The sequence below is a fragment of the Chlamydotis macqueenii genome, chromosome 12, assembly GCF_036417535.1.
Source record: "Chlamydotis macqueenii isolate bChlMac1 chromosome 12, bChlMac1.mat, whole genome shotgun sequence".
Classification (NCBI taxonomy): Eukaryota; Metazoa; Chordata; class Aves; order Otidiformes; family Otididae; genus Chlamydotis; species Chlamydotis macqueenii.
In genome coordinates, this window is record NC_141567.1 from 3,006,436 (window position 1) to 3,024,548 (window position 18,113).

Here is an 18,113-nt window from a genome sequence, read left to right on the forward strand (position 1 = left end):
AGGCTCCAGAGATCTTTTTGTGATGTCTGGGAACAGCCTCAGCTGGGATTTCTTCTGGTGATGCAGACCGTTGCAGCAAGGCTTTGGATGTGAGCTGTTCTTCAGCTCCCAGTCTGGGCCTCAGTCTCTTACTGCATTTTTCTCTGTAAACCAAGAGTGCAATGGGCAAGTCTGGACATGAGAACATAGCTGAGAGCATGAGTGCAGTGGGGGTCTCCAGACTCCAGCATCCTTCCCGGCGTTCCTGGCTGCCTCCCCAGTTTTGTATAATCCTCGTCCTGCCAGTGGACAGACTCACCAGGGCGGGGAGTCTAGCTGAGCTGTCCCTTCTCCCAGTGCGGTACCCCCTGCCACATCTGTCTCCTCTTCACGCTGACCCCAGTGTGTTTTGTAGGCAGCTTTAACCTTGAAAGCTCTGAAATCCCTCCCAGCCCATTTTGTCTTTGTTTAGGATTGCATTGCTTGGCATTCTGCTACCGACGTATTTTCACAGAGATGGCTTTGCTGTTCATCCATCAGCGGGGAGTGTAATTAACTGTGGAGCCTGAGAATACACCTCTGATCAATGGATTGTGTCGGAGAGGTAATCTCTGTGGGATCTGCAGAGAATTCCTGAGTGCTTGAATGCTCTGTATCTCACTGCCAGCCCCTGCCAGATCCTCTGTGTGCTTAACGAAGCACGGAGGTGAGGGGAGCGCTTGCTATGGGCAGTTCCACGCTTCAGAGGCAGCTCCCGCGTTGGGTTTGGTTCGCTATTGATAAGTGATATTGATCAAGCTACAGAGGTGAAGATGCTGTCCTTGGCTTCCTAACTCGTTCTGCATAATCGTATCTTGTAACTCCGCAATGTTTAATCTGCTTTGCAAACGGAGGCAAGGGAAGAGGTTAAACGGGAAGCGTTCCTTCTGGAGCGCCAGCCGGCCGGAGCAGATTTCTGCCTGGAGTTCTCACCCAAATCTCGCTTCTGCAGCACCACACCACCCGCTGGCTGCAAAAACAAATATGTGAGGTTGAGTTTTTCACCAGATTGAGCTGATAGTGATGAAAAACATGCCTGTTAAATCTCTAGGGTTTTTTATAATTGGGGAGAAGTATCTGTGAGACAGATGGGAAACTGCAGTGACCTGTGCAGGCTGCAGACTCCTCCGTGAGTGACTGCTATGGTATTGATTGTTTTTTGTTTCAGCACTTCGCCATCAGAGGCACATTTTTGGGTGCCTGGACTGGCTTGAGGAGTAGTTTCCTCCCTGTTCAGAGGCAGCTCGTAGTAGTTGGAGTGAACTGGTCAGGCAAGAAATTCTTTACTGGTTGTGAAAAACAAACCAAAACAACAACCAAAAGAAGAGAAACCCAATAGCCTGAAGCACAGCTATTCAGTGTCGCTTGAGTTACTTAGTTGGAAGTTTTCGGGACCAAACTCTTACGTGTCTGTATGCAGGAGCACTTGACTACTTCTCCCCTCCATGCCGATGGCCAGTGAACCATTTGTGCTGAGGTGGGATGGCAGTCCCGTCTTTCAGTCCCGCTGCACTGCCAGGGCTCCTGGAAAAGGTTTGTGTGGTGGGACTCAGTGTCTCCTTAGCACTGTGCCTGCAGTTTTGGTGTTCCAGTGGCAGCCCTGGGCAGTGCCGTGTGATGATGACTGAGTCCGTGTGCTCGTGATGGATTTTGGAGCCGTGCTGTGCTCAGCAAAAGAATTCGTTTCCTTACAGCTCTTCTGCCTAGTTGTCCTTTTCCTCCCCGCTCTCCCCCTTGTTCCCGGTACGATGGCTGGGATTAAAGGCCTTTTTCCAGTAGAGGCAGCAATTAGCACGACCCCCTTCTGTCATACTTGCGTGACCTAAAAACCCCAAAAGTGGCGTTTCCCGTGATGCTGTGACTTCCCTGTTGCACGGGGAAGGCTGTGTTGTGTGGTGGCGGCTAAACAGGTGCTGGCCTTACCCAGGCGGGGCAGAGAGCGGCGGCGCACAGCGGTGCTGTAAGGGCTGCAGATGTTTTGGCTGTGCAGACTTCATGGTGCAAATTTCCAGACGTTCCCTGGGGAAGCGACGTATGGAGCTGGAAGGGAAGAGAGCAGGCAGAGTGGGGATACAGTCACGCAGCCCTGAAACAGAGCCTGCTGTCGAAATAGGGATAACTTGGATTTTCCCCTTGGATCTCCAGTGCTCCCCAGCGGATGGAGCGCCAAACACGTCTGACAGCTCCGTCCCTTCACCCCTCACCTGGACAGATGATGAATGAACACTGCAGCCCTGCCGTGTGCTCTGCCAAAAAGGGCATTAGGAGCTGGCTGCGGGATGCTTTTCCCAGGCACTCCATCTGCGCGCGCTGCCTGTGCTTGGGGCCAGATCTCTGAGGGGCTGCGTCTCGTTTCTTGTAGCTCCTTTTTGTGGAAGCAAGCTCTGGAGCCCTGCTTTGAACTGGCATGTATAGAGTTGCTTCTCAGTGTGTCCCGGTGGTGTTCCCAGGTCCTTGGCGTACACAAGGAGGTGCTGCCGTGTTTCATAAAGCGGCTCTCGAAGAAGAGTAGCAGAAAGGCCTGGGGAACGTGACGCTGTGGGGTCTCAGCAGGTCACTTTGCCTGTCGCTCCACTTTCCTCCTCTGTGTCATTGCACATACTTGCGCTGTGTGTTTTCTTGGGCTGCAGGGGAGAATCGGCGCCTTAACACTTTAATTCTTGCCTCTGTAAATAGGGATAACGTGACAGGCTTGGAGTTGCCTTCTCAGAAGTGATGGGTCAGTCTGGAGAGTGATGAGCGTTTGGTGCTGGAGGTGAGCTGGGCATCAAGGTGCACTTGCCGAGGAAGATACAGATACGTACCTGACTGTGGGTGTGGGGTTTTTCTTCCTTGTGTCCTCTGCACCCTATTCCTGATCCGTGCGTGTGGAGTAGCCATGGTTGCTGTGACAGGTCACTGGCAATTGCGCGAAACCTTTGCCTCAGATCAGGCTGACAGGAATCAGAATATGCAACAGCTTTCCCCCAGCATCAACAAAACATCTATGCAGTGGTTTTCGTGTGACCTCAACAGTCGTGCTCCACGTGATCCTGTGCTGCAATAAATGCAGGAATGGGGAGAGCAGATCAGGGCGATGGGCGTAGGACTGAGGTCTGGGCTGAGCCTGTCGCTGAGGAGTCTTCCAGCAGATGAGCACGTCCCCCATGAGCCGGGATTTAGTACTGCGTTATTAGAGATGACACGGCGAGATTGCCGTTGGCAGAACATCATTTACGTTGACAGTTGTAGCAGCTTGCTGCAGCAGTGTCCCAGGAAATGTATCTTTTAGGCAAATATTTGTATGAGATGTGATAACAGGGACAGAGCTTGGAGGCAGCTGAAACACCTTCACGTTTTTTGTTCTTTTGGTGTTTGTATCGCAGTGGCTTGCAGGTACCGAGGGAGAGCCTGGCTCCGAGTGCTGGAACCTGGGTGGTCCCTACTCCAGAGGGCTGTAGGAGAATACAGCTGGGGAATGGGATGAGCTCTGGGGATGGAGGGGAAGGTGGTGATGAAGTGAGCAGCACTCGCAGTTGGCCACCACCTCGCGGAAACAGACGTGCTGTTACCACAAGTGGATTTTCAGTCCCTGCATGTGCGAATGACGTGCTGGATGCTGGGTTGGCTCTCAGCCTGAGCCCTGACGACACGTGCTGTGCTCCCCTCACGGCTTTCAAACACGGGTACCGTGCAATACGGGGACGGGGCAACTCGGGTTCAGGTCAGTGCTGCTCTGGTCTGACCTCCCTGACCCCAGCTGCGCATTGATCTCGTCGTGTGCGCCGCCGTTGATGCGAAGGGCAGCGTTAACCAGGGCGGGGTGAGGGTCCCACCTGGTCAGGGGTGGCCTTCCTGCAGCAGGAACCCATGTGGCAGCGGCAGCAGGGCCCTGCCGTGTTGGGAGGGCAGAGCTATGGTGGGAGAGCTGTCCACAGCTGTGTTGGTGGACACAGGAGACTGCTCAAAGCTGTGCTTCTAGAAGACAGGAGAGTCCTGGAAATGTGTAGGGAGAGAAAACATGAGGTGGGATAAGACAGCTGTATTTTTGCTGTGAGTTGTCAGCTTAGCCAGCAACTGATGCTTCACTTTTGGAGAAGCAGTTGCTGTGTTCCCGTTCCTTGTGCCTCTTTTGCTGGGCACGGAGCTCCATCACTTTTCCCTCTCGTGTTTTTCTTTGTCTTCTGGTCTCTCGCTTTACTAGCAGTTAAGCGGGGAGCTGCTCTCCACTTGACATCCCAAAAGCTCGGCCATGAGGACTCTTTACGCGTGTTTCGAAGCTCTGGTTTCCTGGACGGCAGGTATCTGAAGCTGTTTGCATAACGCATCTGCTGGATTGTGTACAATGCTCTTGATCCTCTGCTGTGGCAGAGTGCTAAGCGAGCCACGGTAAGTGTGAATTCAGAGGATGGCAAGATCAAAGAGGAGATACGCTGCATTTCTACCTTAATAAAGAGCTCTTTAAAGCTAGAAGTGACCTTCTGCCTAGCATGAGCTGCAGGCTTTCGCTCCGTCTCCCTTTTACTGAGCCTAGCAGTGCTAGTGATTTCAAGCACGCATGAAACAGGACTGAGACCACAGATTTTGAGTGAAACTTGTGAAGGGCTGGTGCAGACATGTGTCAGGCACCCACCCAAACACAGAGCTCCCTCCCTGGCTGGAGTTCGCGCGGGGCCAGCATGCATCACGCTGCTCGCATCGCCGAGGGAAAGCTGCTCGTAGCTCAAGTGTCAGCAGCCTGTTCCCAGGAGCCGGAGGGGGAGTTTCAGCTCAGCTGTCTGTGAAGTTCGGTGGGGCTATGATATGCCACGCTCCTGACAGCTCTAGCAGCCTGCAGTGACAGAGGGTTTGATACAAAATTCCGAGCCCTCAGCTCCCATTAAGCAGAACAGCGAAGCCCGGGGTTGGCGCTGAAGTGAGTGGCAACAGAGGTGTCAAGGGTAATAGAGCAGAACAAGGGAGGGACGGCTGGGAGTAGGTGAGCTGTTTCCAGGTCCTGAGGGGAAACTGGTCGCTCCCACACGCAGCGTTGGCTGCGCGTGGTGTTTGGAGCTGTCAGATACAGCCAGGCTTGTGTGTTACAGACAGCTCTGACTCGTGAACCCTAGGCATGGCTGGATGCAGGGATGCTTTGTGGTCTTCCGGTGTTCTCCCTGTGCATCTCCTGTTAATCCAGATTTGCTGTGCTTTTGAAGCTTCCTGAAATAAGAGCTGGTGTTTGGTAAGGCTCAAACTGAAGCAGGCTTTAAGCAGTAGCCTCCATTCAGCTCTCCTCTGAAAGTCTTTTGGTGATGGTGTAACCCCGTGGCGCATCAGCACGTCTGCACTACAGGGAACACACCTGGCTTCTCCCGGAGGGTACTGAGCAGGCTGTGCCTGCGTGTGGAGGCTGGAAGGGAGCTAAGAACAGAGATCATAATTAGGTGAGCAGCTTGCAGTGGTCTGTGGGACAGGAAGGTTGAAGTGGTTGGGTTCCCAAAGGCACTTGCTAATTATTAATCGTCTGTGTTCCAGCAGGACCTCAGTGGCTCTCTGAGGTCGAGGGCTAGCGGTGCCCTGCGGCGCTTACAGCATCCTAACAGCTGGAGTGAAGATGTTGCACGTGTCCAGAGGCGTAGCAAAGCTCATGGTCCCGTTGCTTTAGACATGGGACAGACATATGGAGGAGGCTTGCCCCTGTCTCGAAGACTCACCAGGATCTGCAGGCCTGGTGGTGCTGAGGAACAAGAATGGAGTGAATCGGCCCAGATCACGGGGGAGGCTGAGTCAGGAGCTGAGCTGTGCTGCTCTGAGCCCTCACTTGGATATTTCAGATGCCAGGGATTGCTCAGGACACAGCTGAGAGTTTGCCTTCAGTAACTGAGAGATGCTCTTGCCCAGTTGTGTTTCCAGTGCAGCCAGGAGGCAGTGCCGCATGGATTGTGGACAAGAGTGAGAAGCAGGAAAAGAGAAGGATGGGATAAGGAGGGGCAGGTGGTGTTACCAAACACTGTGTCTTCAGGCACAGCCTTAGACAGATCGTGGCTCTCTGCAGCTCTCAGCAAGTGTCCAGCCGAAGGGCTTTGACAGAAGCTGTGAATATCACTAATGATCTTTCCCTGTGGAAAGCCAGCTTTCCTTCCAGACTTTTCTAAGAAAAACAGATTTGCAGTGTCCTGAGTTAATGCAGATGCATCCATCTGCTTTTAGTTCTTCCTTCCAAGTTGGCAGTCTCCGTTTGCCGCCAGACTGTGTTACTGTGGGCTCCCAGCATGTTTTGTGTTGGAAGTGTAGCTTGTAGGAAGCATTCTGTGTACCTGGCATCAGGGAGACCACTCTACAAGGTGGCTTCCCATAATGTTTCCTTTTCAAAGCTGTGCACGATGGTAATGTGAACGGCCATCTCTGGCAGACAGAACGCGGCAGAGGACAAGCCCTGGTCACAGAGAAAACAGGTTCTATCCTCCTGCACAGCCCAGGGCCTCCAGCCTGTTCCCTCTCTGCTGTTGCTGGGAGCACATGAATTGCCAACAGATCTGATCAAAGAGGTGTCAGCCTCTGAGGAAGTTTCTGGAGTGAAATGTCCCCGAGACAAGGTGGGGTGCCTGAGTAAGGAGGAGTTTCAGGGCTTGTGACCTGTGAGCCAGGCGAGTCTTCTGTTGACTGTGTCTCTGTCTCATTTCTGTGCAAGAGGTAGTATCTTTACTTGCCTTATAGCTTTTTTTCTTGGAGATTTCTCCTGCATCATCCCAGAAGGTGATGAGCTAGGAAAATGGCAAAGAGAGCTGGTGTAATGATGGTTAAAGAGGTGTGGGAATGTTCCCAGTGAATTCCAGAGGCTGGCAGGCTTAGGTCCCCTGGGCCACTGGTGGTTACTGGTTTGGGCGGGGTGTCTGTATTTATATCTCTGATACTATGGCTTTTGTTAAGGGTCTTCTGATGCTTTCTGGCTGTTACTTTTACACCTTCCCTTCTGTGAGTTAACTGTGTTGTGAACTCTGAGCAGATGGAGTCACAGAGATGCTGACCGATGTGCCCACAGCAACATAGTGAGTTAGTGGCGGAGACCAGGGGAGACCCTTTCTCTTGAACCACTGGACCGGAGCCCTGCTGGGAAGCTGGGACATCATCCTGCCTGCTCAGAGCTGAGGCTGTGCTGGAGCTGTGTGGAGGATTGGTGCCCACAGGAACCAGGCAGGTTGAAGGACTGGACTGGAGCAGCACAGGTTGCATCAAGTATGGGGTCTCGTTATGCCCTGGTGCTGCTGAGAACGGCATACTGCAGCAGCATCAGCGTTGTCAGCCACAGGGCATGCCTGGTGTAGCATGGTGGTTCCTGTTGCGGTGATAACTCCGTGAGGTGTCCTCTTGCAGCCCTTGTCTTTCTCGCCTGTGTTTCTAGCAGCTGCTGGGGAACGGCTGGGGCTTGCAGTGCTTTAAGGCCTCAGCATGAGTAACACAAACTCTCTGGGTCTTAGAGTTAGGACAGGGAGACTACTCTGCTCTGAGGTACCTCTGCTCCTTTCCTTTTTTTTTTTTTTTTTTTTTTGTGGCATCTCATCTGATCTAGAGGTTTAAACCCAACTGTACACTGGGTCACTTTCCTTCAAGGAGTTTGCACTACGATTTGTTGAAATGTGCCAAGAATGGCTAAAGGCTTGTTTATTGGTAGTTATTATTAAAATGGTGACATCAATGATGCTGCGACATGGTTCTTGTGGTAGGTCTTGGTGTTGACCATGCGCTAGGCTTGGATTTCTTATCGTCTCTGCCACATTCCAGCTCATGGTCTGCTTCTTCTGCCTCCCGGAAACTCTGTGATGTATCTGCAGGCTTCTGAGGATTCAGATGGTCCTGAGGTCATTCAGATGCATGACCTGAGGTCTCCAACCCTTTGGCTAACTTGGGCCTGTGGCAGAAAACCAGAAGAGCCCTCGTTCTCGTACGAAGCAGCACCTCTTTGTGCAGCGGGGCTCTGGGGCCGCGTGGCCACGGCTGTCTGCGCGGCACCTCCTGTTTATTTTGCCTAGCTCCCGCTCGAAGCGGTGCAAATGCAGGCGCTTCCAAGCGCTCGCTGAGGAAGCGAACAGGAACTCGTCGTGCAGTCTGGCTGGCTCCCGTCCCTTTTGGCGTGATGAAAAGCAGTTCCAAATGCATGTACGCAAACAGCCAACGTTGACAGCTTTAGAGGAGGTGGAGTGGTGAGCAAAGCACGCTCTGACGTACCCTGGACACGTAAAACTCTGTACCCTGAAGGATCAGGGGTTTAGGGGCGGGGGAAGAGCCCCCTAAAAATCCAAGGCAGTTTCTGGAAACCTGCCACTGCTCAGCCTCTTCCTGGGCTTCTGGTTACATATATTTCAGGGTGTCAACTTATGGCTCAGCCAGTACATTAAAGGATTTAATTTCTGAGCTGAAATCTGTCAGCTGTATAAAGAAGCCGAGGGGAGTGAAAGAGGACTGCCTGGTGGCCCCTCTGCCTGTCTGATCTGGGATCCATGTGCTCCCTAGGCTTCCAGACACAGGGCTGGGGAAAATGCCAGTGAAAAGCAGTTCCTAGAGCAGCTCCTCCTGCCACACTCGGTGTGTAACACGCTCCGCGGAGAGACCCCAGAAGCTGTGGCAGGCGCTGGTCTGAGGAGTGTGGCCAGGTAGTAAATCATCTCATCCAGGCTCATTAATGTATCTCCTTTAAAAATGAAAAATAGAGCTAAATTCTTCCCTGCTCAGCTTTTCGGTTAAATCTTTGCATTGACAAATGCATAACTGCTTACAAATTGTTTTGAGGATATGAGGTAAAAAGACAATACAAACTCTTTTGTATTATCGGGCAGAAAAAGAACGGTTATGCCAGTACAGTGGCACTTGTGCAATAAAATGCTGGTTTCTTTTCAGCCTCCCTCGTGCACTGACCCAGCCGTGCCGCAGCTGCCTGAAAAGGGAAAGAAATGAACTTTTCTAACTACAGAGGCTATGGGCACTGGTGCTGCCACGTTGCACTGGAACAACTTTTGCAGTCCCAGTACCCAGGCCTGGTCAGTGCTGGAGCTTCTGTTGAAGCACGCATCTCAAAGCTCCTGCAAGGCTTGTGAACCAAAGCCTGGTTCTCTGCAGAGGAGCTTTCAATGCTGAGAACCATCAAAACTACCAAAAGTTTAGTGAACCGAGCCCGTAATCTTGTAACTAAGAGTTGTCCTTCCGCAGGAAAACAGAACCTGGATCCAACCTGCCACTGGGAGAGATCTGACTGATGTTGTTTAGATTGCCCACAAAGTAGATGTGCCACAATGTCAGGATGCAGCTAGGCAAGTGTCCCACCAGAGATTTTACATGCTCGTTGTCTCCTGTCCTGCGTCTAGCCCAGAAGTAGAGATAAATTGTAGATAAATTTCCAGGAAAGTGCAAAGGGAGGAGGAAGGCAGGCGTGGAGGACTTTTTTTTCCTCAGTGGTTGCCGTCAGCTTTCTCCCTGACCAGCCCGGGAGGTCTGTGAGTTGCCTGAGAAAAGGGAGAGAGCTGGGGAGTGGGAGTAGGACATGCTCCGCAAACACGGCGCCTGCATTTTTGAAGGTGTGTGCTTTTGCAATGGCTAATTTGCTCCTTTATTGTCTGCAGAATAACAGCAGTGACAGCATTGACTTTCTCTAATGAACAGCTGCTCGGTGCTAGAATCTATTCCCGGAGGAGGCTCTCGGGGATGAATAAGGTTTCATGCTCCTCCTCCAGAGAGGGTGAGAAAGTTCGCAGAACAGAATATTGTTGCTTGATTGTTGGATATCTCCAAATCTTGAACTGCTGACAGCTGAGAGCTGAATGCGTCACCACGCAGGTCATGTTTAACCTTCCAGCACTTTCGCCGAGGCAGGGTGTTTATGGAGTCAGGAGAGAGGTGTTAGTTCCCGTCCAAGAAGTCATCCTCTTGTCACTGCAAACAACCATCACAAATTGAGTGAACCAAAAACCTTTTCCTCCTGTTGCACTGCCTGAAGTCTTTGCTGATACTCCGCACTAACAAGAGCGGGGAGGCAGGAGAGGATAGCTGATGAGTTATGAATGCATTAGAGGCAGACCCGAGTTTTAAACTCTCGCAGTTGGAAATCACTTGTGTATGTTATAACTCAAGCTATAACTTTAAATAAACATTTTGAGCTTTGTCCCGAGCAGCTCCTCGTGGTGCCTCCCTTCACATCCCTGCTCGCACTTCCCCTTCGCTTTGAAACTCCGCAGATTGGGATGTTAGAGGTTAGGCAGTCTGTGTGCTTGCATCTGTCTGGCATGCTCGCTTGCTGTCTCAAGGTTCCTGTGCTTCCTCCTCACCTTCTTTTGGTTTTATACTGCACTGGATCATAAGTGATTTGTTTTATTTCCTCTGTGCCTGCCCAGCACCTGGCCCTGGAACCCAGCTCCAGACGCTGAGAGATGCCTGCGAAAGCAATGGTGTGAAAGAGTGGAGCCCCAGAATCAGGCCTGACTTTCCTGTCTCATGATAGGAAGGTGGAAAAACGCATAAACTGAAACAACTGCTGTAGTGAGTTGTTCATAAACAATAAAACCCGGGGCAATGTTTTGAAATATTTCCGCAGATTATCAGTAAGGCTTGTCTCTTGCTGTGCAACACCTTGCTGTCTCCCTGTGCAAACACAAGCACGTGCACAGGTCAATGAACTCTGTAGGAGAAGAGCCTTCATCTCTAACTCCTTTGAGTGCCCAGAGGATTTCTCTCAGTCCTAGTGCATTACTCCAGGTCATCCCAGAGCTGCGTTTGGTACCATCCAGTTGGTTTTTCAGAAAAAGAGGGTAAAATTGATCCATCTGATTCAGAAGAGCAAAAAGTTCACAGAGGCCATCAGCGGCAGCGAGTTTAGGTCCTAATCCATGGGGTGTGCCTTGCGCTGTGCACAGCTTTTGCCTACGTACAGCAGCTTTGCTACCTGGAAAGACAAAACAAAGCTGGGATTGAGGGAAAGATCTCAAAGATGAAGTTTTGAATAGCAGCACTGTGAAAGCTTTTAGTGCCACAGAACGGACAGCATGGCACAGTGCATCCAGTGACCTGTTTTGTTCAGGCAGTGAAAGATGTCTTGGAAACTGCGGCTTTTTTTTCCCTTTGGTTCTAACAGTATCCCCTCTTGACCTGAAATTATCTTAATGACAATGGAGACAAAACACTCCCATTGGTTTTACTCTTTGATGTTTGTTGGAATCCCGTGCGTGGAGGTTTTCCTGGTAAGCTTCGTACTGTTCTTGGGAACTCTTCAAACTAAATGAAGCCTTAGCAGTTTCATAGCAGTTAACCTGTGATCCATCCTATCCAACCAGCCTGTTGAGATAGCAGGTGAAAAACGTGCTACAAAGGGAGCTCAGGTTAAAGAGGAGCTTAACTTGTAGACTTGCTCTGAGAGACCCGCAGTGAAACACGAAGCTGTAGAGAAATCTGTTTGTGTGTGCAATAGATGTGTGGGGCATTCATCCATGGGCGCACCCAGGAATGTCCTGGGAAAGCCAGCACGACTGTTTGGTTTTGTAATCCAATTTCAATAATCATCAGCAACAAACACACGTGGGCTAATACGTTTCCCCAAGAGTTTTGGCCGAGGGAGAAGGAAGCGGAAATGGATGTTTGAGCTGCAGATCCCTGTGGCTGTTACGCTCTTGCTTGCCAGAGAGACCTTGAGTTGTGCCCTTGGATTTGACTGTGAGGAGGCCCCAGTGTCACCTCTCCTTGTACCTTCTGCAGGGTAAGCATGGAGCTGAGAAGCAGCAAGTCGTCATCCCTTTTGGGTCGCCAGGCCAGGTTTCTGTTCACTGGTTACCTGGCCATCAGCGAGCTCCTTGGTCTTTCCCTTCCAGAGCACCCAGGGTGCATGACGAGCAGCACCGGAAGGAAAGGCAGCTCGTGGTGCTGCTGCAAGACTGTTCAGGGTGAGGGTTAAAAAAAAAATAAAGCTAGGCTGATGGCTGCTGGGGCTGTTTCAGGGTTTGTGCAGCTCGTAAAACCCCTCTCCTAGTGACTGGCAGCACTACAAGGCAGCTGTCGGGGGACAGTAATGTGGGACAAGTGCTTCCACGTGAAGTTTCTGTAACCTGCGAGGTGCCTTTGCCAGCCAGCACCCGGGGCCGTGCACCTGAACGCAACAGATGGGTGTTTCAGTCCGATTTGGGGAGCTTTTTGTCTTCCTCTGCCCTAAGCTTGGTGGAGAAAGCTGCTTGGAAATCTGGCAAGGAGTATATTGCCATCTGGTTAGTGTTATTTTTTTACTCTAGGCTTCTTTTTTTCCCCCAGCACTGCAGAAAAGAACAGTTTTATGCACGCAGACACATTTCAGCCGTGTCCTACCCGGGACATTTGGGCAGCTGGTGGTGTGGTGTAAAGCAGCTCGTTCCTGTGGTAGGCTGGAACTCTGTCCCTGTATCCTCCTGCTCCCAGGGCCCGGGGTGCAGGCTGCTGCCCTGTTCATTTTCATGAGAAGCTGCTGTGGCCCTGTGATAGGTAATGGGTCTCCAGGGTAGGCAGATGAAGCTTGTTGAGCCCTGTGCAGGGTGAGTGGGGGCTGTGAAGAAGTGCAGCCATGCCCAGCCATGCTCCCAGCCTGTCACCAGAGAGCAGCTCCTTACCTGGCTCCTTTGCACGTCTTTCCCCAGCTCACTCTTAAAACCAACCTCATCACAGCTTGTTGGGTTCTCCAGTGTCTTCCCAGCTCTCCGCTGCTATAAAAGGCTTTTCCTTTCCTTCTGGTGCTGTCTCATGTGTTTCCTTCCAAATTCTGGCTGGAAAGCTTCTCCTTGTTTTTTCTCCGATGTTGCCTCATCCCTCTGTGCTGTATGGGCTGGAGAAAGGGTAGAGACCATCAGCAGTGTGCTGAGCAGCCTCGCCCATCCAGCCAGATCTTGCTGGAGTCCCTGTGCTCAGTTGTTTTGCAGGATAAATGATTATTTGTGGATTTTAGTGCTTTGCTGAACTGGAGCTGGAGTTGAAAGAAAGCCACTGTTCTGAAGAGCTTTACGTTTCTCTGATCCTTCAGCTTACGTGCCTGTTGGGGAAGCTCTTGTGCCTGTTTTTCCATTAAGCCCGTTTTCTGTCTCAGCAGTTCTCAAGCCCAACCTCAGCGCAGCAGTTAAGAGTGGCCAGGACTTTGATCTGTTTGTCAGTGAGGCTCTGAATCCATACCCTGATGTGGTTTCTTCTCGTCCGTCTTCTGATCTCCAGCTTGAAAGTGTCTGTAGGCCTGAGTGATGTGAATGGCTAACGTACATGAACGTAGCAGAGCCCTGGCCAGCGCGCACCGTGCCGTAAGCACAGAAGGAGACTGTATGTACCAGGCCCTCTGTGTAGCCTACTTATTCCTCTGAAAGGAGGATAGCTGGCTTGGCTTCTCCTTCGTGCCCATGGCAGCTCTTGCTGCTGGTGCTTGCCCGGGGCTGCGTTGCAGTTTAGGGTGGACAGGCTGTTGCCCCAGGTTGGGGACCGTGGGCGCTGCTTGGTCTCTGGTTCCATCTGCTGGACAAGCACTGGCTCCTGCTCTCCCGTTTCCCCTCGGAGCCTCGGGGATTTTGCTACCTCCTTTTGAACTGTGCTCACCTAATACTGCAGATGGAAATCCCTTTCGCTCAGCTACGGACTGCAAAAAAACTTCAGTGTTGAACCAACTCTTTGGTAAGATTTCTGCACTAAATGGGAACGAGCCCGGAGATGGGTTGGGTGTTCGGTGCAGTGATGTGTAGCCTCCTGCCGCGCAGGCAGGCCTGCGTTGCTGAGGCCAGGGCTTCTCTGGTTTATATTTGTGAGAAAATCAAGTATGAATGAGTGGCGCTTGGATGCCGGTGTGGGTCAGGGCACAGGTCCAGCCATCGCAGTGCCTGTCTCCAAAAGTGACCACAGCTAGAGGAAAGCATGTAAGAAAACTGAGTAGGGAGGACACGGTGATTTCCTTGGACAGCCCCCTTGGCATCTGACAGTCAGGGATGTGGGAACGTCTTGGGCTGGGTTCTGCAGTGAGCCCTTTGCATTTAACAGTCTCAGTAAATGTGTCTTGCGTGAGCTTGTCTGAACTTCTTGGGTTTTGAACTTTGCATCATCTTGAGACAATGAGTTCGTACTGTGCAAAAAGATTCTACTTGTATTTATTTGAGATCTGCCACCAGCAACTTTCTCTGCTAGATCATGGGAGCACCTGGAGCAGGCCTAATAGTTACCTGTACTACGTAACTTCTCTGGAGTTATTTTTCCCCTTCTCAAGGACAACACAGAAGTGTCCCTCAGAGTCAGATGTATTTGGGAGGGGTGGAAGAACAGGGCTGCTACTGTTGAGGGTCATGAACAGTCTGGTCTGCTCAAGAGTGCTCCAGTTTTTCTCCGACAACAGAAATTTGGCCGCTGCAAAGGCATTTCCTTAACCTTCCCTTAACCTCCGCTCAGCAGTGGGCAGACACAGGCAGAAGGTTCATTTCAAGCAGAAAATCCCCATCTCGTTCTCAAGACGTTGTGCAATGCAGCCCATAGATCTTCCTGTGAACATTGGTTCATTTACGTGTGGCTGTTTGTCTGTGCGCGTATAAGCTGAATGGCGCACTCTCCTCCAGATGTGTGATGACTGATTTGGTCTTCATGCCATCAAGTGGAGGCCTGGACACAGAGGCTGGACCTCTTTGTTGTAGTTTACAGTATAGTGTCTGGATGTTAAAATTTCCTTAACCAAGTTACTTTAGCAAAAATATTGTGGTCATGTAAAAGCAAGATGTGCTTCTCTCCACCAGCTGGGCATGAGCCGTTACCACAGATGAGACCACCTGGGAAGGCACAGCTGGGCTGTCTGGGCTCTGCATTCTGTGCCTTTTTTAGGGACTTTGCAGTTTGGAAAGACAGACTTTTCCTTTTGTTTTTTGCCGTTAGGTTCCCAGCCAGCAGGCGGAGATGTCACCATCATCGCTGCTCCAGAGAACACCACGGTGGTGGCGGGGGAGAGCGTGGTGATGGAGTGCATGGCAGCTGCCGATCCCACCCCCTTTGTCTCCTGGATACGACAGGGTAAGCGCAAGGGACAGAATTAAGCTTTTGTCGTCAAGAGGAACCTGTGGACGCTTTATTTTGAAAACCTATTAAAAGGAGGAAAAAATCTGTGGGACAGGAATGTTATGTTGATACTTAATGACGCAGGTGGTGTCGCAGTGTAGAGCGGCCTTGCTAAGTTGGAATTACTAATTAAATCTAGAACGTTACAAAGCACACAGCTCACTTTATAGTTGTCTGACCTGTGAAATACATGAAGTTCTAGTGCCTGGATGCCTTTTGATCCAATTTAGTCATCCTCATTGTAAGAGCTTGAGCAGTGAAGGTCGTGAGGTGGGGTCAGGTCTGTGCCACTCCTCCGGGAGCTCAGAGGTCGGGATTCTGTGGAATCTGCTGCTGCATTGGAGAAACAACAGGTGTTTCTTGCAGGATTGCAAAACATTATAAGATCTGTTAATCATTGGAGTGGCTGGGAGGTTTTTATTTAAAAATCTCACTGTGCTTGGATTGCTAATGGAAGGATCGAGAAGATGCTTAGGTCTTGGCAGAGGTGTACAAATGAGCCAGACTGGCATACGTTACCCAGGGCTGACAGCCTAAGTCATGAGTAGGATGCTAGTGTCACTTCACCAGCTGTCACATCCAGTGTTTCAGAGGCTCTGACTGAAGACATTTGAAGCACGGGAGTCGATTCTCCTCCAGAAAAGGCTCTCAGTTATTTTCCTAAATCCAGGTCACAATTTAAGACTTCTCTCCCCTGTAACCATTTGTTGTGGTTGGTCTTCAGCCCAGACTTGTCTACAGGCAGTGATTTTAGTGTATGCAAAGATTTCCTCTTCCCCACAAAAAAAGGAGCAAAAAAAAAACCTCAGAGGACTCAACTGCGGAAATCAAATCAGCAAGAATTAAATGCTCTGGCAGAAGTGTTTCTAGTTGTCCTGTGCACTTGACAATTACAAGTTCGCAGCTTTCCCATGCTAGATCACATCTTCATTTCTTTATTGAGGACTACTGATGCCCGTAATAGATGAGAGATTATTAGAGTTAGTTATCACTATGAAAGTTTTTTGGACGAAGGGAAGAGGAGGGGGGAGTGAGAAAAAGTTGATGAAACAGTTGCTGCCATGCTTTATTTTAAAGTGTTTGTTTGGTTCCCCCTTTGCTTCCCACTTTGAAAAGTGTGGACTCTTCAAATTAGAAAAGATGGATTAACTGTGCTGAAATTGTATTAGACGAGCATGTTTCTTTCCAAGCCTTCGTTAAGGAGCGGGCTGGGTTACTGGATGATCAGTCATGTAGGTGGCACTGAGGACTGTACCTCCAGGTTGCCAGTTTGGCTCTTGCCAGCCTTGGTGGTGTCAGCTAATTGCTACCATCTGGAGTCAGATTTTCAAACCACTCCAGTGCAGGTGGGGTGCATAGGTTGTCTCCTCCTCTGAGTGTGCAACCGCTGAACTGTGAGGCCATCTAAACACCCCCAAAATGGACGGAGGGGGCAGAGGATCTGATCTCAGCTGTGTTCCCTGCTGATGTTGCAAAGTAGGTGTAGCTGCTCACAGTGGAGGTGGAAAACTTGCTCCTGTCTGGAGATACAGGCTCAGCTGAGTCTGTGAGAGGCGGAGGCAGGTGAGTGCTGAGCTTTTGCTGTCTGAGAGACACCCATGCTTCTGCAAGTGGAGAGGGACAAGGTCTGGTGTTGCACAATTACTACACTCATTCAGAGGTATCAACAGCACGGTCCCCTTGTTTCTCACAGCAGAGCGATGCTGAGAATAAGCGGTGCCCAGCACCAGCTTACTGCCTTGTCCATGGTGTGCTGAGGAGCCTAGGGCTGTTTGAAGCTCTAGAAAGATGGCTCAGCTCCTGGCCAGGGAGCCAGAGCCACCCTTTCCTCCTTCCCTACTCAGCAGTGCTGAGCATCTAGCCAGGAGAATGGGGAGAGGGCAGCTCACAGCCCGTGTCTCTGACCCAACCACCAAAGCCCCGAGGAGAACCAGGTGTCTTCCTGGTCAGGAGCCAAGCTGGGGGCAAAGAATGAATCGGGAAGCTCAGTAATTTGGGTTCGCATCTGGGACCCAGAGGAGGGAAGAACCCCGATTGTTAGAGATTCAGTGCTTTCGCTGACGTGCACGTGTGAGCAGAGGAGGGGGGTGTGTGTTTGCGCATGAGGGTCAGCAGTCAGACCTAGCAGCTTTTGCAAAAGGTGTGTTAGCACAGCTTTCCCTTGAATGTGCTGTTCCTAGAAGGTCTCATTGCAAGCACACCCTAGGCACCAGAGACTATTTTGATCCAAACCAGAACTTTTTCAGTTATTACAGGCTGAACTAAGCCTTGGGCCAATGTTGACTTGGGCTGGTTGACGCTCGGTCAAGCACTGAGGAGTGTCCCAGCAGGAATCCTCCTCTGGGCAGGGGTTTGGGATTTGAGGGTCGCTGTGCTCCCCAGCTGTGATCCTGGCTCTAGTAGAATCATAGCAGATGTGTTGTTTACAAGCCCTCCTAAAGGGCAGCTTGGGGCTCCTTCCCACACTTGTGCACGTTTCTTCCTGCAGATGGAAAGCCCGTTTCCACAGATGTAATTGTGCTGGGCCGGACAAATCTCCTCATCCCTTCCAGCCAGCCCCATCACTCAGGGGTGTATGTCTGCCGTGCTAACAAACCCCAGACCAGGCAGTTTGTTACAGCCGCAGCTGAGCTCCGCGTCCTTGGTGAGTAGAGAGCGAGATAAACGCTCCAGGTAGAAACGCTGGCCAGGTAGCTGGGGATTACTGGACCAACATGCAGGAGATCACCAAGAAATAGTGTTTGTGGCCTGTGCTGGGTAAGATGGGAGCCAGGTTAGAGCCAGGGGGCCCTGCGTTGGGATAGCTCTCCATGGGAGCGTCACTTCTTTAATTTGGGGTTTAGTTCCTTGTGTTTACTGAACTGTTTTATGCCTTATTCTTGTTCTCCAGGGTTCCCTGGTGGAAATCTGTATCAGCAATTAACTTTCAGTATCGTGGAAGCCAGCAGGGAGAACAGCCTAGGATCAGGGAACGCAGCACATGATTGATATAGAATTTATTTTTCCTTTTGGACAGAGTCTAAATTAAGCCTCTAGAGTCTGCCTGGCAAATCCTATCTTGTAAGCAA

At 50.9% G+C, this 18,113-nt stretch overlaps 1 protein-coding gene across 4 annotated transcripts in view; it reads left to right on the forward strand.

Moving 5' to 3' along the window:
• The window catches only part of IGDCC4 (immunoglobulin superfamily DCC subclass member 4), a 92,407-nt gene that overhangs the window by 47,672 nt on the left and 26,622 nt on the right, over window positions 1-18,113 (forward strand). For all 4 annotated transcript variants that reach the window (XM_086756895.1, XM_086756897.1, XM_086756896.1 and 1 more), the window contains 2 exons: window positions 14,866-15,000; window positions 17,534-17,689. In XM_086756895.1, coding sequence (XP_086613021.1) covers window positions 14,866-15,000; window positions 17,534-17,689 — 291 coding nt within the window. The remainder of the gene's footprint in view (window positions 1-14,865; window positions 15,001-17,533; window positions 17,690-18,113) is intronic.